We start from the raw sequence: 20,022 nt of genomic DNA, 5'->3' as shown, positions 1-20,022 counted from the left end.
ATATTATTTTTACGGCAGCCTCAACATGGCTGCAATTTTCATATCAGCTGTAGTATACAAATTGCCGAGAGTTTAATGGTTTCTGAGATTGTGATTTTCTGCCAACACGCCCATGACGTTGGGCACTGAGTTCTAGTCAAGCCGAGAAATGCTTATTGAGGTAAAGATACTAATTGCGGCACTAAAAGCTTTTAAACGTAATATCAAAGCTTGTGAATCGTGTTGAACCGAAACGTTCAAAATGTCAGATATGTTCGCGCTGCTGTAGCTGTCAGCAGTTCACATGACTTCAAAGGAAAAAAATTCTCTGGATTAGTAAACTACGAAGATGGATGTAGTCACGACAAGCCTTGAGGCTCTTATACGTACGTTATTGAAAGAATTTGTGTATTATTAATAGTCTGATGTACCGGTACGGTTTCTATCGCTTTGTGACGTGTCATTTTTTGCGCATTACCGGATAATTTTCATAGAGTATTATTTAATAAAGTAACGATCCTCGTGTCATATTTACAATATTATTCACTTTTAGAGAGGGTCACCAATCCACAGAACCAGAAACCAGATATTGCTGCTATCGAAGCATTCTGTTTTATGGTTACTAAAGAATCTGAAGGTGTTCATATCGGTAGTAAACTTCTTGCTACTCATATACAGTCTCCGACAGAATGGGAGGCCTTGCAGGCACTCACGGTTCGTCATGTATTACTAAGTTAATTTTTTATATCAGTTTTGTATCTTTTGGTGCATTCTTTTAGGCTACTTTTGTCTTTCTGCTTTATGTACTTTTACAATTGTTTATTTCAGCTGTTGGACACATGCATGACACGCTGTGGACCTGCATTTCATGCAGAAGTTGGAAAGTTTAGATTTCTTAATGAAATGATTAAACTTGTCTCACCAAAGTATCTTGGAAGTAGAACACCCTCAGCCGTTAGACAGAAGGTTCTTCAACTGTTATATTCATGGACTAGAGAATACCCACGGGAAACAAAGATTAGAGAGGCATATGATATGCTTAAAAAGCAAGGTGTTGTAAAGGTTTGTAGAGCTTTTGTAAAAAAATCCAAAGTATCTATTCATTTTCTTATTAAACATTATTGGATGCTCCAAAAGGAGGAAGTGGCTCCAATACCTAGTGTCGAGGATCCTGTCAAAACAGTTAAAGTAAAGAACCCAATATTTGAGGATGAGGAGAAATCAAAACTCCTACAGAAACTTCTTCAGAGCAAAAATCCGGATGATTTGCAGGCTGCGAATCGACTTATTAAAACGATGGTGAAGGAGGTTCGTTTTTAAAATAATTTTCATGTATTTTCAATTATACTAATCAGTTAATAATTTAGGATGAAAAAAGGGTCCAGCAGAATTCACGGCGGATAATGGAATTAGAATCTGTTCATAATAACGTTAGACTCCTTTGTGAGATGTTGGATTCATACAATCCTGGGCAAGCCAGCGTAGATGATTTGGAATTAATGAAAGAATTATATCAAGCTTGCGAAAGACTCAGACCCAACGTATTAAGATTGGCCAATGAGACTCAAGATAACGAAGAAATGCTCAGTAATTATCATACCAATTTATTTATAACTTTTTGTTTTACCATGATAATATTTAATGGTCAACTGCTTTATTATATTTTAGATGAGGTTCTTGCAGCAAGTGATGAACTTGGACAGGTCTTTGATAAATATGCAAGTGTGATAGTTCTTGGTCGACCTTTCGAGTCCAAACAAAATTTAAACAATGGACCGTCATTACTTGATCTGTCCTCTCCCATTGAAATCGAATCCACGGACACCGGACCTTCAATTCCAAATAAAAAATCAGAACCAGTACCAAATCCTCAATCGGATTTGGAGGTGCTCGGAGACATTTTTAATTCAATTGGCAATTCTTCGGCAAAGGATTCCAGTCTTCTTCTTCCAGAAACCGATATTATGCAACCAATAAGTGTTGCATCTACTGCGAAAAAAGGTATGCAATTGGCAATTTTTTTAAATATGCAGAAGTACATACAAAATTTATCGTCGAATTGCATTTTGGGCAGTAGAAGGTACCGAGGAAACTTCAAAAATTGACAGTAAAGCAAAAGCTTTAGAAGATTTAAACGAACTCGGAGAATCTCTTTTGAAGCAAAGTTTGTCATCGACAACGATACGAGGTCACTTTAACAATAGCAGGTATAAATTAAACTGAATTGTTATAAAATAATTCTTATGAACTACACAAAAAGAATATTAATGTTTCATCTCGATTATAGTAAAACTGCAGTTAGGGTACCGATGAACAGTATGAAACCCTTGGTGATACCTGAGCCTGTTACTCAGGCCGATTCGCTTTTTAGTAATTCAAAATCATCAGTATGTTTACCTCAACCGGCAAAACCTGTTGACATCGATAGTATTAGTACCGATTTATTGAATGGAGATGATTCTCTCGTGGATATATCTGTCCAATCGACCATTGATGAAGGAAGTGTCCAAGTTTCTAAAGTAAAAGTAGAAGAGGGTACTGTTGAAAAAAAACCAGTTGTTGTGGAACCAGAAATCAAGCCTTTGACTGACATAAATGTTACACTGGAAAACATTAAACCAGGTATAGTTTGTATCCTTCAACGTGACCTGCGATTTAAAAGTTTTAGGTAACAACTTAATAGATAGAACAATTTTCCATTTAGGTACAATACCGCCCTTAACAGTTATCGAGGAGAAGAATGGAATATCAGTAGTTTTACATTTTGCAAAAGATGGCCCACGACCAGATGTCTCTGTGATCGTTGTCACGACCATGAGTAAAAATTCCAAGGCCCTCACTAATTATTTATTCCAGGCAGTAGTGCCTAAGGTATTTGAAATAATTATTTATTTTCTTGACAATACAATATTTGTCAATATTTATTAATTTTTTTGTATAGAAATGTAAGTGCAGACTTCAACCACCTTCCGGAACGGAACTTCCAGCTCACAACCCGTTTTTACCGCCATCTGCGATTACACAAATAATGCTGATAGCAAATCCACTGAAGGTAAATTTAATTAATACTAATCAATCCAAATTATTGTTAACGATTTTCTATATTATAATTCAGGAACCAGTGTCTCTGAAGTTCATGCTCAGTTACACAATGGACGACGAGACTGTTACTGAAATGGGAGAAGTTGATAAGCTGCCGTCTGCGTAAATCTACGCCAATTCAATTGTTACTTATTCATTTCCGGTGTCGCTTGCTTATCAGGCCGAGATTCCAGAACGTGATAACTGTTTTTAAGCGCGTAAGATCACTTTTAAGACTGGTTATTCAATGCAAGCGTCACACTCTTAGTGGCACCAATGATTACTTAACAAACATCGTGAAAGGAGATTCAGTTTATTCTGTTTTAACTTATTTTTATTCTTTTCATTTGCGACTTCTTACTATGGACACGCTCTTTGGATTTAGTATTAAACATGAAGAGATGCACGACGACAGAAACAAGAGCGTGTATAAACCAATTATTTCATTAGATCGTGCAATCTATGAATTAGTCTTGTATAGCTAGGCTTAGGATGATACGAGTAATCCATACGTTTGTCCCCGACCAGCTGTGCGACGGGCGTTTAAATCGTTTATTATTAAAACGAAAAATAAGAAAAGAATATAAAAGAATGAAGCTAATGGTATTTAAAAGAAAATTAAGCCTTTCCTATATTCCTAAGGAGATTGTTTCGAACGGAAAATGATGATTACTTTAATTTTTTGCTGTTTATAACTATCGTATTTTAGCGGGAAGGAAGAACTTCATCTCTAAAGGCTAGAGCTGTTATGGCCTTTTGGTGTCCTTGATACTCCCGTTCCACTGCTCCTGTAGAGACATTCCATAATCTCGCCACACCATCCGAGGAAGCTTTATTAAAAGAAATCGTTGATTATTTATATGGTGAATGCTGGCCGTAAATTCAACGTTAAAGTATTATCAAGTAACATGCGTGGAATATATAGCTTTACAAATTTACTATATGGCTGTAATAAATACAGTACTTGTCGTAAGCACAAAAGCGTGTAGTATATATCTAATAAAGATCTAGTCTTTGACCGATCAGTACGGACTTTAGTCAGACTGAAAATATCGAACCTGTGAATATATATTGGGAATCTGCACTGAAAGCAGCATCCCATACCCATCGTTTTGCCTCATGCTGGAGAACTTGAACTTCGGAGAAATCTGCGGTTTTCCAGACTCTGGCTGTCTGATCTGCCGATGTGGTAACCAGAAGACTATAAAAGAAATATTGCTTGTAACACTGTGGTTATAATGTTTTTTATCAATAACTTACGACGAGTCAGGACTGAATTTACACCGGAGAGCATAACGTTTATGGGCTAAAAGTTTGTGACGAGGATTTAATCTTGTTGGCTCTTCTCCAACGCCTCCAGTTAACGTCCAAATGTAACAATGGCCTTTGTTATTCACTGCTGCCATGTAGGTCCCATCGGCATCTATAGCTATATCTTGAATAGAAGCTTCAGCTTCTGGGATCTGAGAAATACTATGATTGTTATCATCTATGATTATTGAAAATATTAAATTTATTTATATTTACCAGCTGCTCATTGTGATCTGAACGTAAATCCCATAAGTGTATTACACCACTTTGGTCTCCTACGATAAGCTCTGCTTGATTTGGATGTAAACAGACACAATTGACTGGTGCAGAAACTTGAAATATTCTTTGACATTGAAAACTACTAGACCTAAACAAAATTTTCATTGATAATAAGAATACTAGCTTAACTTAGTTTCAAAAAATTACCTCAGATCCCAAATTCTAGCAGAACAATCTTCACCTCCGGTATACATCCACTTACCCTCCTCCTAAACAAATTTCTATAAAATCTATCTTATAAATAAACCCAAGAAAGTTACAAAAGGAAAATTGAACAATTTGACAATCACAAACCTGAAATCCTAATCCTGTTACATTTTTTGAAACACCTTCATAATTTATAACAGGGTTTGGATTGCTCGATCCAAGATCATACATTCGTATATGCTGATACCCAGCAGCTGCTATGACAGACTTGTCTGGTGTAATATCCAATGCATTTACTTGCTAAAATTATATCCAAGTAAAACCTAATACATGATAAATAAAACTTAAAAAATCATTAATTATAAAATACCGATTCTGTATGTTGTGCAGTCCGCTGACATACTCCAGTATGAGCTTGCCATATCTTAATAGTATGGTCATAGCCTCCAGTGACAAAAATCACTTGCTCATTACCTGTGACATTATCAGTCGTCATGACAGACCTAATCAAAAACGAAAAGGATTAACATCCCAAATAACTTTTTTACAAACCCGAAAAGAAATTTCCTTAACAGTTCAATTACAAACCCTTGTTTAAGTTCGTCCAATGCTCGCACTCCAAAAAGACATTCAGAAATTTCCCATAGAATTATGAATGAATCCTACATTTCATTGTAATAACAAACTAATATTTTCTTTGAATATTTCGAAATGGCCATAGTATCGCAATAACAAATAAGTCAATATTCACAAGGCAAACTTAAAATATAATAAAAAGATGAAAATGCAGTTGGCCAACGGTACTGGCATACGCAAACACTGTCAAACTGTTACAAATTCCATTTAGCATCTACCAGCCATCTACAGTGTTTAATACCTAAGTAAATTTATCCTCATGTGATAAGTTACATTGCCGGTCTTCACCGGAGCCAAGTTGAAAGCTGAAATTCAAATTTATATCTATATATTACTAAAAATATAGATATACACTCTATGTATATCAAATCTTGTTCGACTCTGGTCGAAACATAATCGTTTATTTGCCTTTGCAGTAAGTCGCTTCTGAACAGCATGGCGCTAGTATCACCTTACGGTAAAACTACACTCATTTACGATTTAACCGGCAGTCGTGCAGTCTCTTTTCTCAAACGTTTTCCGTAGACGATAAGTTCAAAAAACAATGTCCGATCAAAAGTTGAATAACAAAATCTGTGAAATTCTAAGCACTCCATCCGAGTACGGTTACTTAGTACATGAGATTACAGAAAACACTTTAAATACAGCATCAGTGAAGAACTCTTTCAATTAAAGAATATGTAATAGAGGATACATGGAATACAAAAAATGTTTGATTGTTCAATTGAAAAAGAAGCAGATGGATAGACGACTTTTTATTTGATTGTTAGATTAACGCTTGATTAAATTATTATACGTCCGCGAAAAACTGATAAACTTTATCATCTTACGCTCACGGGGAAACTGTGAAATTGTCATAAACTTTTAGATGTTATGAATTTTAATACATTTGTGGAATGTACTTGGAGTTGGATTGTCTGCGGTGTTCATCGTGTTGGAAGATTAACGATAAGTTAACGCAGGAAGTGAGTTACTTTCTCCAGAGTTTTGCAAATAATCTCGTATCTCATCATGGCGACAGCCTTGTGGACATTTAAAGTTACTAAAAGACGTCAACGGGAGGTAGCAAGATAGAAAATAATTTATCTCTCATATTTATTTCTTGGAATAAATGGGAAAAGAAGTGCCTGCGAAGTTCCTGTTAATAAAATATACAAAGGGATGTGCCAGGGGCATTGAAGTGTTTTATCAAGCCTAAAAATAGTTCGTTTGTTTTGTCTATTGACTAATAATTCAATAGAGGCTACCTTACATTAATGGCTGACCTGAAGTAATTGTTACTTCAACATTATTTTTGTAGGTTCATCTTATTTTTCCTAAATTCCTTCGTCTTCTCGACAGAGAATAAAGGATTCCCGTGAAAAAAAAAATGTGTAGCCAAAGTTACGGCTTGTTGTGAACACTTTATTAGCGGGACTCATAATTGTAAAGAAATAATGGGGTAATCAAGCGATGAATTAAATGACCAGAGGTTAATGTAGGCTTATAATTATATTAATGAGTTTCGCGGCAAGGATGGCGGAAATAATGTTAAAAGTTTTTAAAGTATTCCCTAAGTTACTTTTTTCTCCTATAGATACCGTTACAGAACGTCGGTTGTATCGAGTATTTATAAAGATGAGAAGTAGAGTATTTGAAAATAGGAATTTTAACAATATATCGTTTATACGTTACCTATCATTCTAATTAATCACAACGTTCGCAAATTAAATCATTTCACTTCACTTTAGTTACCAAATACTAAAGAGAGTCACTATAAATCATAAAGACAATCAATCAGTCTTTATTATACGCTAATATATTCCTTGAATTAATTATACATGCCACGGAAAGTTGTCTATGTGACTTCTTGAAATTTCAGGTATACTCAGACGATAATCAAGATAAAATGTAAAGAGAGAAAGACGAATGAAAGAAAAATTCCAAAGTACACAAGTAAAAATAATATAGAAAGTCTTTGCTCTCTTGAGTAAATAATCAAAAGTCTCATTCGATTGGTAAATTAAACAAGAAGAGAAGTTCGGTCACGCATAGGTGTTAGAGAAGCCCTGAAGGTAATAAAATAGCTCCGTGATAAGAATAACCTGCCGAAAAGGAGAAAAAAAGGGAATCCAGGAGGATATCAGAAGGAATAGAAACAATCACTGCCGAATTCCTAACATGATCAGATGTTACCAAGAATCTTGGAATGATCGATCGACTCTATAGACCCTTCAGAAAACGGATGAAATCACATCTGCAGGCATATTGTTCCTAGGGCACAGCAGGGATACATGGTACAGAAGTAAAAGGGAATGATGGCGCATGCTCTTCCAGGTCGTCCTGCGGGTACCGCGTAGTGGTGAAAATCCATATCGCGTTGCTCTCAAGGAATAGCGGATATCGTCGGCGTCCGGCGACGCGTACGGATCGTCCAGGATGCTCTTCAGGAGGTCTGCCCAACCAGGACAGAAGCCTAGAGAATACAGATCCTATTGGGATATTTAAATTTAATTAAAAACATACAGATATATATATATATACATATATATACATATAGACTCATAATGGTATCCGAAATGGAATCCATCATCACCTCCGTGGCTAATGGCACCAAGCCGCTTGAAGGCAACTACATCCACGAAGTACTCAACTATATCAACGAGCTAAATAAATCCCATTACACCGAGGAGCTCAAGTGCCTCAGACTGAAGCACATTGATCCTAAGAGTCCGTATGATCTTCGTTGCGAATTTGACTGGGATGCATTGCTCTGTTGGCCGCGTACACCACCTGGAACACTGGCCACATTACCCTGCTTCGATGAACTCAACGGAATTAAATATGACAGCACACGTGAGTTTTAACTGAATATTTACTCTGTCATCGTTATACCTTGATAACAATCATATAACCATTATTATCTCTATATTCCCAAGGTATGAATTATCTTCTCATCTTCATTGAATATAATTTTATTCCAAAATCTATGCCTGGATTGCCTGAGGTCTGAAATAATATTGGATAGACATTGGTTGGTTTCCAGTAGTGGGTCCCATGTGTTTTGGATTGTCTTTCTCTCCTGATCACTCATCTATTTCTCTCTCCATATCACCCAATACCCTTCACGGTTTCTGGATTGAATTGTTTTATCGACGAAATGGGTATTTCTACCTAGTATATCCAGAGTGAAGTATACTTAAAAAATTGATGGAATATCGAACCCTTGAATTGAGAGCGCTTGCAAAGTATTGCTGGTAATTAGTACAGTCAAGTACGAAAAGTTTCAATTATTATACTATCTGGGGGAATATACTATCTTAGGGAATTATTATATAATAATATATAATATATAATATAATATATAATAATAAATATAATTATTATACTATCTTAGGGAATTTCGTTCTTAAATATCCAGTGAACTTAATAGTCCTGTAACGCAATATCAAGCCTTTCAAATACCAGTCCATGTCGTTCAAACGATCTGTCACACACGTTGTAATTACTTCACGTGGAATTAGATGTAATTCTATCTGCTTTTCTTGTCTAGCGAAAGAACTCCCTGCTGGAACTGTCCCGAAACCCATTAGCGACGTCCTTCTAGTTAAATGTCAGCAAATCCTGTTATCGTTGACACACGAAATCCTAATTCGTTACGAATTGGAAGCAAACTCAAAAGGACCCACAGGAATATAACCAGAGAGACTACACGATACTTGAAGAGTGTCCCTCAGCGTTATAATCCATTAGGAGGACTCTAGGGAGTCTCCATATTCCTATATCAGGATCCATTACTCTCCTATACGTAACCTATAGGAGCAGTACGGTATTAGTTCATGAATTTACAATTAGGTTAAACATTTACTTAACTTTTCGAAAACTTCTGCTGCACCAGATAGTCAGTACCCTGACTTCGGGCACCGTCCAACAAAGCCTTCAGAGTCTATTAGTCGCACCTTAGGGCTATCAGCTACCCATGAGAATTGCCCAATACAAACTGTTCTCGCAGCTTCTGTGTTCATGAGTTTGGGTCGTTTATACACTCCCATGATAAGCATCAATTACACAAAGTGAAATATTAAATCCTGACCCTTGAATAAACCATTGGATGAGGCAAAGATTTATTTAATTAAATTCATGCATCAAAAGACTTATTATTCGAGATTAAGCGGGATCGTTACAACGATAAAGGGTATTTTTTCTCTTACCTCAATAGATACAAACATTTATAACTACTCTGAATATATGATACATACTAAATTGTCATACTCATTACTCCCATATACCTATATTCTCTTTGAGTACCGTCTATTACCATAAGCTATCGCAACCTTATGAATAACTAAGTATTATTATGCTCTCACATAATATGCACACTGCGAATAGAATGCACTCTGGTATTATTTTAAACAGAACAGTGTTTCCTATACCGTAAAATATCGAGATAAAGCAATGTAGATAATTCACACATTTAACCATACCGTTATTATTATAAGTAGTATAGTACTACGTCCGTATATTCCCTATAATATCCAGAGATTTGTAATTATCGCGTAAAAAATGTTAATCTACTCAAAGTCTTACGTAAATGGCCGTGGTGTTCCTATTAAAAAAAAAAATTATCGTCATTCAACATGATTCCTTCAGAATCTCGTTTCCTTCCGCCGTCAGGTTCCCGGCGATATTTTTACCACGTTCGAGAATCCGTTGAAAGACATTATACCTATATATAAACACCATAGACAGTCTTAAGCATTTTAACTCATTCTCCTCTTATTCTAAACGCTTTTCACAATCCGTGCTCTTATCGAAACTCTCCATTTATAGAAGATTTCGCATTACCCTAATTTCTGCATTATCCCACTGCTCCCGTGGAAAGAATCGAAAAACGAACTCCCTAAGCAGATAGAATACGAACTGGTATTCGTAGAAATATAGCACAAGACAATTCGTAGAGGTTCAGAGACAGAGTAGAGCTGTCTTATAATAATACCAGGTAGCAGCACGGACTATACGTACAGTGCAGACACCAAACGAACGTATTTCTTAGCGCGCAGTCAAACATGGTGGCGTGTTTACCAAACGATTTACGGCCGTTGACAAAGAGAACCTTTGATTACCAAGAACTTCTCCGTCGCTCGATGGCGACGCTCGCAATAGTGGAACGAAGCAAAAAAATATCTTATCAAAGAGACAACGAGATATTTACATTGACAACTTGTAGGTACTTAACAGAGAGAAATATTTGCATGTCTCTTTTTTAAAATCTATTCTTTTCTTCTTTTAATTTCTGGCACTTAATCAGTATATTTATCTTGTTACGAAACCTAGCCTTTGATTTTTACGTATCTTTTTCTTTTTCCACCACTTCCTATGCCCGCTCGACGTAGTAAACCACTGTTTCCATTAACTGCCTCATATAATAACCGCGGAGGAGCTTCTATTATAGGATGCATATATACATAATAGACCATTGTACGGACGGTATCCTAGCCCAGCGCAGCTATACCCTATCTATATGCAAAGACCTGATGGAATAGACTGTCTGGTGTTATAGGGTACACAGAATGACCTACGATGTACTCATGATTTACACGCTGCGATATTTACAACGCGAGCTTCTCCATACCTCTGTACATAAGCATCTATGTGCGATGTACCGCTATTAACTGTATGTTTTATAAACTCTAACGTAGACTAGCCTTATGTATAGCAACGATATGCTTTACGCAGCTCACTCTACGCCGATGGTCTAGTTCCTCCTGTAATGTGAACGCGGATTCGTCCCGTATGCTTTACGGAACGAGATAGGGATCTACTATCGCTACATACATACCTGGTATAGAAATTCTTATGGTATATATATGAATAGCTATGGAAGGCAAAATAGGCTTGTGGCTTACATGCGATCTCGCCCTAGAAGTCACCTATAGGGATATTACTGATAATAGGCTAAAAAGACGGTGATAAAAGTTGAATGGGAACGAATTTCATCCCAAGAGATAGCGGGGAATCCTTGATCGGTTAGATAGAAACGATGTTCCCTCTATCTAGTATATGTATGTGGGGTAGTTTATGTACTGTCTTTATATATATATATATGTATGTATTATGTGCTATATAACTAGGGGAGCTAAGGAAAAACGATTTTGCCTGTCGTAGATATACTAGTCAGCCCTTGAGGCTTTGTCATCGTTTATTACGCCCCTGAGATTCGTATTCTGAGCTTCTATACAGATTTGGGCGTTATGTCGGGTAGACGAAATGCCGGACGACACTTATCCAATTCACGAAAATGTACCTTTATTTTTTTCAGCGACAATGGAGAAATAGGAAATAAAGTCAAAAGGCGCGGAAATCAAGCTTGATTTTATGTTGGTATTACTGGACGATAGAGCGTAAAGCCTTTTCAATCCGTAATACGTGCTTTCTCTGTGCAGGATCGTTTGGTGGAAACGCATCGCTTTAATTATGTTTTAAAAGAAATATGGCTTGTCTTTAAATCCTTGAGTGTTATTGTAACCCGCGTAGGTGCGAGGGAGACGGTGCTTGGTGGGAAGTACGTAGTAAGAGAGAAACAGACGTAGTCGTAGTTTGAAATTAAAGTTTTTATCGAATCACTGCTACTCTTTATGTCTATTACATTTGAATGGGTACACTTGTGCATGATTTATTCGTTAAACAATCGCGGTAACGGCTTCCTATGGAATTCGTGTGAAGCAATGAAATTACATGGTGCGTCAATGAATATTGGAAAATTCAGTGGATTTTCTGTAAAATTTCTCAAAAGTCATACCCGAGGTTTAATTAAAGCTGTCAAATGTAAACGGTGGATTTGAACTGTTTACCCTCTATAAAGAATCTCGATGCGTATATAGGGTGTATACAGTTAGAAAGGGAATACCCAAATATATTCTTTGGTTATCAAAATCTGGAAAAAAAATGTGCAAAATTATTTGAATGATTTTAAAAAGCAGATACAATGTAAAATGAATTATTTATAAAGAAATTGGTTTTTTAAAAATTAGATTACATTTTTCGTTTAACCCGCCCGTTTAACGGTTGCTATGAAACTTTCTTTAAACTTTTTTCTTCAAATCGATATCTTATTCAAACTTTACGAATACTCCAAATTCTTACTGTCTTAAGACAACATGTGTCCTCAATCTAATTTTAATATTTCTTTTATTCCTTGGAAATCTTCTCATGGGTAATAAAAAAAAGTTACTGTCAAATAGTCGGCAGACTGGAAAAGTTTTTCGTATCACGTGCATTGAAGCTAGTTACGGAATTAGCCACCTGCGGATTTAACGATTTATGTTATATATATATCGCTATTTGATTAGCGAATTTCCAACATATCGCTTCTCAATTTTCAAAAATTACTTTATTCAGCTTTTGGTGCGACAAGATGTTTCATGCGCGTAAACGAATACTGCTTAAATTATTTTTGATACTTCCAATTTATTCAGATTTTTTAAATAAATTTCAATACGTAAATACCTATAAAATTATCTTCGAAAATTGATATTACGTGTCGACAATTTTTTCCCGGATATTCAGTGCCAAAAAAGATATTTAGGTGATCAGTATTCCGGTGGACCATCCTTAATATACTACCCTACATGTAATCCTGGACTATAGATTTATATGCTTTACATATATAGATACTCCAGCTATCCCCATACCTATGGATTTTCCTCGAGTATTATCAACATGCTGGTCCTGTACGTTCTTATAGAATTTATTACAACTGTACGGCACAAAATGATAACCAGTCAAAGATTCAGCACGCGCTGTGCATGTATTCCAAAAATATATATTCCACTGATATACGTGGCAGAAAATAATCCGTGCCAGAAAATATCACACGACATCAGATAGGAACGATGCGAAACGCCATTAAAGGTTATATCAGCGGTTTGCCAAAGGTTTTGGAAGCGTCTGTACCCAGTGCCTATAGCTGCACGTAATCGGGCCTCCTATTTAACTTTGGTTATCAGGAACGGTGGTCCCTGTACACCAAGAAATTAACGGACAGTTTACCGAACTTAGATAACCAGGCACATTGTACGCGTAACCAGGAGCAGTTGATAATTAACTCGAGTAAGCACGCACTCTAATTATAGTAACTAAAAAAGCCTCAGAGGGTTTAACGTGGATGACGCAGAGAAAAAGGTTCCTATAAAAAGACAATGGCCGGACCTGCTTTCCCGCACCATTTACTTCGAGTCTGTAGCGTTCTTCGCTACTTTTTTTTATACATGTAATTTTTCATGATTCTTGTCATTTAATCTTATCAGTCGGTTCCAACGTCTTTTTTTTCCAATTCATTTTCTTTCCTTATTTTTCTTAAGTTTACATACACCTTTTTTTCCTGCCAAGGAAATACATGTTATTTATCACGTCTTTCTCAGAAGCTCGGGTCTTGTTAGATGTAAACAGAACTGGGACGCTGCTTACCTGTAGGCTTCAATGGCTTTTCATTTAATGTAAATACGAATAAACCCGAAATATCGTTGCGATGCTGTAACGAAGTTAGGTTATGCTTTGATCATACTCGAGCAAGTTAACAAGAATCTCTTTATCGACGAGTTCAAGACCTTCGAATATTTTTTTTAAAAGTACCTTCGGTCGGTAACACGGGTAGACCCTTGACTAGATTAGGTTGTATATCTTATTGAACCAAACATTCGATTAAAAAGTTGAATTGGAAAATTTTCCAAGGTAATGTAACTTACTTCCATTTGTATATATATATAGCGTGTATGTAAAATCTACATGTACATACTGTGGGTACCTTGTTGCACGGCGGATAATCGAATTCCCTGAAATTTCCATTGACTATTTTGAACGCGTCAGTTTGTTAATTATCATTAATTAGTCGTGTACTCGTGTTGTACAGTTCTGTTATTTTGTCAGTTCGCTAATTATTCGGTATTACCGTAAGTAGACATTGGATTTTACCCACTGACTCATCGGTAGATTAATTGGCCGAGTGATTAATTAGACTTTGATTTAGGAAAATATGCTGATTTTGTATTTTCACTTTGAGGTTATCAAACTAGTCGAACTAATGAGCAAAGATACTTTTTTTTTCAAGTTCTGCAAGACGAGTTGACCCAAGATTGGCAAACGAGAAGAAAACTTGGGCGAGCAGTTTTTTTATTTGTATAAAAATTTACCATAGAGCTTAATATTTGTAATGTTCTTATAATATTTATGCGTTTGTTAGGGGAAGGTTATGAGAAAATGTATTTATTGAAAGGAAAAAAAAAAATTGGCAATTAACTTTTTCATCTTCGTGTTTATTCTTTTTTTCGTGTCTGCCTTTTGTCCGACATTTTAACCCTCTTGATCCATGAATTGTGCTGTGTCTTCTATAATTCTTTATTACAAAGGAATACCGTTCTTTGTTGTTGCTATTCATACATCCTCTAAAGAACAGAAAAGGTACTCCATTAGTCGTCTTATACTCGTCTTTTGTCTTATGTATTATGGCTACATATTACCACAGGCAAGTAAGTTTCACTAGATTAGACAATATTCGCTATCATCGTTAATTCCACCCACCTGAAGTTGGCGGTGCACATATTTTATTCTTACGGTAAAACCATGTTCAGGTGGTACACTAAGGCTGATATACACGGCTATATGTATATGTATACAGCCTTTAAATCGTCATTTCTAATACCAAATCATTTATAGGGTTGAATCAAGACGGCAAAACACGTATCGTCCAGTATAATTTCTAATATTTACCAATAACAGCTGTAACGCTTATTTCGAATTACCCTGGTATACGTATTGTCAAGTAACGCGTTAAACTTTCTTTCGACGAGACATATTTATGTATAAAAAAAGAAATAAAAAAATATTCAGCTTTTCTCTATTCCAAGACATTGAGCCAATCAGCTTTTCTATACATTTCATGCATTTCAAAGTATAATTCATGATTCTTATGTCTGGATGGATATTCCCATTCTCCCCACCATTCTGGAACTTTCCATTTTGTAATAATTCGATAGCGTCTGTTGACATTGCTCGAAAGCACACCATCGTACTTTCAACAGCCTACAATAAAAACATCCGATAAGCTTCTCGAACAGCGTTTCGCAACTGTTTCTTAAATATTTAAATTCTCGCATAAGATGGCGTTGTTTGCGTACGGGATGCCTACTGGGAAATTATTTTGACGTAACATAACGAGGGGATGCTCGCGACTCTCCATTGAAAGATACAAATTTTCTCATAAAATTAACCCACCTTTTGTTCTTTTACAAATATCAGTTCATTACCCTCTCAACTGTCTCTCTCTATCCCCCCCTGTATGTATATATATGTATACATTATTAATTGTATTTTACTATATTCTTTATGATTCGACAGAAAATGCCAGCAGATGGTGCTGGTTGAACGGAACCTGGAGCTTTTCGAATTATTCGTTATGTGCCGACGTAAGGACGCCCAACGTCGAGAGTGATGTTGAGATCACGACGATGCTCTACTTCGTCGGCTACAGCCTCTCGCTCTTCACCCTTATCGTCGCCGTTTCCATATTTTTATATTACAAGTACGTTAACTATATCTCTTACGCCCTCTACTTTCTCCACGTCTTTTTCTTCTTTACCCTCTGGCAATCAACAATTTTTTCCTTACAATTCTTTCATCCCTGTTTTTTTTTTTTCTTTCGTGCCAAACCTCTCAAGACGTTTATCTCGTTACGGATTAATGCCACGATTCAAGATCCTCGAGGACTCATTTGCAATTCAAAGTATCGCGTGGTACAGAGTGCTCGATCATTTTTGAGTCGTTAGGCTTAACCTCCAGTCCTGCTCAAGCTTCAACCCCATTTGGAGCCACGAATTATTCTTCGGGATTAGTCGAAGATAAATCTCTGAGGATGAAATACCCCTTATGCTCGATTAATTTTCACTGGCAGGAGAATCCTACAGATATATTTGCCTATACGATATTTTCATAATAATTGTTACCGTAAAAACCTGATAATTATTTTGGTCTCAGGTGAATCTCATTGTGTGTAATACATAACTTGTGCACTCGGTCCAAATGGAACTAAATAAAATTAATGTGGTTTTATCATAAGAATCATCTTCAGGCGGCACGTTTAGACTGAATAATCCAGTATATGTGCATATGCATATATGGCATACTCTAGCGTTACCGGTGACCGGTCTTTTCACACTTTTTATTTGATTTTTTATTTATCATCGAGATGACGTATGTGTGCATTCAAAACAGGTAACGATTAAATATGGAAGTTCCTTTTTTTGGTCATCTGACATTATTTTTAAATCAAGTAGAACCCGGATTAACGCAAAGTAACAATTATAAATTGGTAATATTAAAATTTTATACCTTACAATAATTTTATACACAACTGACGTACATGACTGTTGTATCTGTCAGTAGGAAATTGTAAGATTGGCAATAGCTAATTGTGTATATTTTTTTAATGAAAATTTTACGAATAAGTGTTAGAGTATCTGCTTTCAATATTCACAAGAGACTGAAATAAAAAGAAACATGGGCGTGCTCAGTGATCGATAAAAGACTAGCTCTGAAATGTCCTTGGAAATTTGAGTAACGACAAAAAAAAAATTATGCGTGGAGAGTAAAAGTTAAGCGAATATAAATATTTAAAGAGTAAGTCTCGTGAGGGTTTCATTGTGAGTTTGTTATTGACATATTTTTAAAATTTTAATTCTTTTTTTTTCTTGCAGGGAATTAAGATGTCTCCGTAACAATATACATACGAATTTAATGTTCACGTATATACTGGCTGATCTAATGTGGATACTAACGACCGCGATGCAGGTAATATTATGGCGCTTCAGATCCACTTACATTACAGCCATATGCTCGGGCTATATAGATATACTGATGACAGCAGATAGTGACCTAGGTGAACTTACACTCGGTATATATATATGTTGCTATTCACCTGAAATATGTAGGGTTGAAACGTGAGCATCATTGTGTCAAGGTTAGGTAAAATTGAAATCGATTGCCCTCACTGGCCCTACTTTCTTCTTTGTAATTAATAGTAAAATCGAATAAGCCTGATTCTCTTGATCAATAGGGTCTCATCAATCAAAGCGCTTGAATGGCCTATTCAGATAACAGTTTATAGAATCCGCGTACCAACGTCTCGTTCGCACCCTCATATATATCTGAAGCATCTTCGTGACGTGGTAGGTAATTTATATTAAGAGGCTAAGGGGGAATTTCCAATTTTCATTCGTTGCCCATCAAGTGTACTTGGATAACGTAAAATGTAATATCTGAAAATGAACGATGGAACATTGATACGTAATTACGTTTAAGTTACATAAAAGTTTTACTTAATAAATTTCTTTTTTCTTCTTCACAGATCTCCTTACAAACGGACGTACCAACCTGCATCGCAATCTTCTCCCTCCTTCATTACTTTCATCTGACCAATTTTTTCTGGATGTTTGTCGAAGGTAATGGAGATAAGAAAATTAGGCAAAGTACTACTAAAGTTATTTGAATTGAAATTTATTTGAAGCATCACTGCCTCGAGTGTTACTCAAATTTAATGATACGGTAGCTAATAGAATTTATTCCATGGTAAAGTGTAGAGTCAGTCACGAGTCAAGTGGGATACTGATAAAGGGATAGAACGATTAAGGTATAAACGGACTGATAAGGCTTACAAAGATATTTTAATAGGGAACGATACTTTTTGACAGTTGGCAATTAGACTTACACTTTTTGTTCTTCTTTGTTTCAGGATTGTACCTGTACCTGCTAGTCGTAAAAACTTTTACTGGAGACAATATTAAATTAAGACTCTGCCTTGTTATAGGCTGGGGTGTGTGTTTACTGATTCGTCTTGAATTAATTACGCCATCTAACTTTTTGCTCTTTGTACTTTATACTTAACGAGTTTTCTTTTCAGGATTGCCCCTTCTGGTAATAGCCGTTTGGGCAATCGCCAAGTCCCTCGCAGGCGTTTCGTCGCAGACGGGTAACCAGGTGCAGAAAGAATTATTAAAATTTCATTTATATCCCATTATTATAGCCGACCTTGCAAAACATTTAAAATCTGCTTTACTTAACTCTACAGGTCGGGCTTTGGCGTCATTGTCCCTGGATGTCACCGCATCCTTATGACTGGTTTTATCAGGCACCAGCCATTATCGTACTCGGTGTCAATGTCATATTTCTCTTCATGATTATGTGGGTTAGTAGAATATTATAGCGAGCCCCGTCATTATCATTTAATTGGCACTACCCTGATCTCTCTATTAATAGTGTTTGTTTCATTAATAGGTTTTGATAACCAAGCTGAGATCAGCCAACAACGTCGAAACTCAGCAATATCGTAAAGCCAGCAAAGCCCTTCTCGTTTTAATCCCATTACTGGGCGTGACTTACATCCTGGTATTAGCCGGACCCACCGAAGGGCACGTGGCAAATGTATTTTCCTATGCCAGGGCAATATTACTATCCTCTCAGGTGAATCAATGAAGCGGCGATTAAACTACTAGGATTAGTATACTAAATACTGTGGAGTAAGTGAAATTAAATGTTTTTTTTTATTGCCCTTTCTATTCTTATTGCAGGGCCTCTCGGTAGCGTTGTTCTATTGCTTCTTGAATACCGAAGTACAGAACACCATGAGACATCATTTCTCAAGATGGAGCAACGCACGAAATCTTGGGACCGATCGGCGATACTACAATAACTGGTCGCCACGTTCAAGGACTGAAAGCATAAGGTACAATTTTGAAATATATGTGGCCGTACCTAATGACTCGTAAAGTTTTACGTCCTGAGGGGGCCCATTTTGATATTTGCTCGAAGGCTATATTGCCAGCCGTCAAATCCATATCGCAAGCGCGAATCGACGGTGAGCGAAACCACAACCACCACGGTAATTGGGCCCAATTCTGCGACAGCCTTTTTGGAACGTAACAAGAAAGCCATATCCAAAGACCTGAACGAGTGAAGATGCGAAGAGCGCACAACAACCCACTTCTTCGTTTTTCCTTGTTGCTCGTCATTCTACATATATCGAAGCCGGAGCTACTGCAGGAGACGAAGAGGATATCGTACCTTGATGTGTATCACTGTTTATTATAAAATAGAATTATATTCTATATAATAAAGTATTATTGGTATACTTGACACTTCGACGAGCGAGGGTAAGTAGATATATAGATAAAGCGGCTTACGTTGGCCTCTCTGAATTCTTAACTTCATATCAAGCATACACTCACGATTTTGCTACTAGTACATTAACCATGAAGGTTGCGGCATTAGCTAGCCCGTGCATCACTTAATCGATATCAATTGACTCGTTGAATCTTGATCTGATTTAGTCATTGCTGTGAACGGGTATCGGTATTTCGATATGCTTAACATTGACTTAAAATATCTCAGGACATTGAATTTTTCTAGATCCTTCATTACGGACAATTTTTACTGAAATAATGAAAACTGTACCTGATCGTTCGAATTCCTTACTTAATCTTAGTACTTTGAGAATTCCTTGGGATAGGTATCTCAATAAAGCGTCACTAGAGTTATCTTCGTATATCGCTTTAATGAGCATTG

At 36.4% G+C, this 20,022-nt stretch overlaps 3 protein-coding genes and 1 long non-coding RNA gene across 9 annotated transcripts; 2 read left to right on the top strand and 2 right to left on the bottom strand.

Moving 5' to 3' along the window:
* Positions 1 to 12: 12 nt before the first annotated feature.
* Positions 13 to 4,085, top strand: LOC107272102 (ADP-ribosylation factor-binding protein GGA1). Of its 2 annotated transcripts, XM_015748897.2 has the most exons (12): positions 15 to 160; positions 249 to 365; positions 533 to 693; positions 808 to 1,041; positions 1,117 to 1,287; positions 1,347 to 1,566; positions 1,648 to 1,980; positions 2,054 to 2,186; positions 2,267 to 2,601; positions 2,684 to 2,850; positions 2,921 to 3,031; positions 3,095 to 4,085. In XM_015748897.2, the coding sequence occupies exons 2-12, from the start codon at positions 329 to 331 to the stop codon at positions 3,185 to 3,187; spliced, it is 1,995 nt and encodes a 664-aa protein (XP_015604383.1). In that variant the 5' UTR covers positions 15 to 160; positions 249 to 328; the 3' UTR covers positions 3,188 to 4,085. The 2 variants fall into 2 exon arrangements, with proteins under 2 accessions (XP_015604384.1, XP_015604383.1); XM_015748898.2 differs by having other exon boundaries at positions 13 to 365; positions 2,057 to 2,186.
* LOC107272107 (target of rapamycin complex subunit lst8) lies at positions 3,574 to 5,660 on the bottom strand. Its single transcript, XM_015748912.2, has 8 exons — positions 5,386 to 5,660; positions 5,168 to 5,300; positions 4,945 to 5,097; positions 4,798 to 4,859; positions 4,588 to 4,738; positions 4,321 to 4,523; positions 4,119 to 4,261; positions 3,574 to 3,890 (listed from the first exon to the last, which is right to left on the bottom strand). Exons 2-8 carry the CDS (start codon positions 5,291 to 5,293, stop codon positions 3,766 to 3,768), a joined length of 963 nt encoding a protein of 320 aa, XP_015604398.1. The 5' UTR covers positions 5,294 to 5,300; positions 5,386 to 5,660; the 3' UTR covers positions 3,574 to 3,765.
* A 139-nt stretch (positions 5,661 to 5,799) lies between these two features.
* LOC107272121 (diuretic hormone receptor) lies at positions 5,800 to 19,593 on the top strand. 5 transcript variants are annotated; one of them, XM_015748940.2, is made up of 11 exons: positions 5,800 to 5,890; positions 7,295 to 8,268; positions 15,805 to 15,988; positions 17,160 to 17,253; positions 17,810 to 17,903; positions 18,194 to 18,274; positions 18,362 to 18,438; positions 18,530 to 18,646; positions 18,736 to 18,921; positions 19,029 to 19,183; positions 19,270 to 19,593. In XM_015748940.2, the coding sequence occupies exons 2-11, from the start codon at positions 7,980 to 7,982 to the stop codon at positions 19,412 to 19,414; spliced, it is 1,422 nt and encodes a 473-aa protein (XP_015604426.1). In that variant the 5' UTR covers positions 5,800 to 5,890; positions 7,295 to 7,979; the 3' UTR covers positions 19,415 to 19,593. The 5 variants fall into 5 exon arrangements, with proteins under 5 accessions (XP_015604426.1, XP_015604427.1, XP_015604424.1 ...); XM_015748941.2 differs by lacking the exon at positions 5,800 to 5,890 and adding an exon at positions 5,903 to 6,398 and having other exon boundaries at positions 19,365 to 19,593; XM_015748938.2 differs by lacking the exon at positions 5,800 to 5,890 and adding an exon at positions 5,903 to 6,398.
* Positions 14,703 to 15,796, bottom strand: LOC107272124. Its single transcript, XR_001538827.2, has 2 exons — positions 14,989 to 15,796; positions 14,703 to 14,852 (listed from the first exon to the last, which is right to left on the bottom strand). It is a non-coding gene; the product is annotated as an uncharacterized LOC107272124 (long non-coding RNA).
* Positions 19,594 to 20,022: the final 429 nt, after the last annotated feature.

The sequence above is a fragment of the Cephus cinctus genome, unplaced genomic scaffold (genome assembly GCF_000341935.2).
Source record: "Cephus cinctus unplaced genomic scaffold, Ccin1 Ccin1_scaffold1109, whole genome shotgun sequence".
NCBI classification, from domain to species: Eukaryota; Metazoa; Arthropoda; class Insecta; order Hymenoptera; family Cephidae; genus Cephus; species Cephus cinctus.
The sequence above is the reverse complement of the archived record's forward strand: the minus strand, read 5'-3'. Positions and strand labels throughout refer to the sequence as shown.

Coding starts and splice junctions, on each gene's coding strand:
- LOC107272102 (XM_015748897.2), top strand. CDS start 329: ATGGATGTAGTCACGACAAGCCTTGAGGCTCTTATAC. Junction 366..532: donor AAGCCTTGAGGCTCTTATAC/GTACGTTATTGA, acceptor ATTCACTTTTAG/AGAGGGTCACCAATCCACAG. Junction 1,981..2,053: donor TGCATCTACTGCGAAAAAAG/GTATGCAATTGG, acceptor CATTTTGGGCAG/TAGAAGGTACCGAGGAAACT.
- LOC107272107 (XM_015748912.2), bottom strand. CDS start 5,293: ATGACGACTGATAATGTCACAGGTAATGAGCAAGTGATTTTTGTCACT. Junction 4,739..4,797: donor GCTAGAATTTGGGATCTGAG/GTAATTTTTTGA, acceptor AATTTTGTTTAG/GTCTAGTAGTTTTCAATGTC. Junction 4,262..4,320: donor AAATTCAGTCCTGACTCGTC/GTAAGTTATTGA, acceptor TTTCTTTTATAG/TCTTCTGGTTACCACATCGG.
- LOC107272121 (XM_015748940.2), top strand. CDS start 7,980: ATGGTATCCGAAATGGAATCCATCATCACCTCCGTGGCTAATGGCACC. Junction 15,989..17,159: donor TCCATATTTTTATATTACAA/GTACGTTAACTA, acceptor TTTTTCTTGCAG/GGAATTAAGATGTCTCCGTA. Junction 18,647..18,735: donor TTCTCTTCATGATTATGTGG/GTTAGTAGAATA, acceptor TTTCATTAATAG/GTTTTGATAACCAAGCTGAG.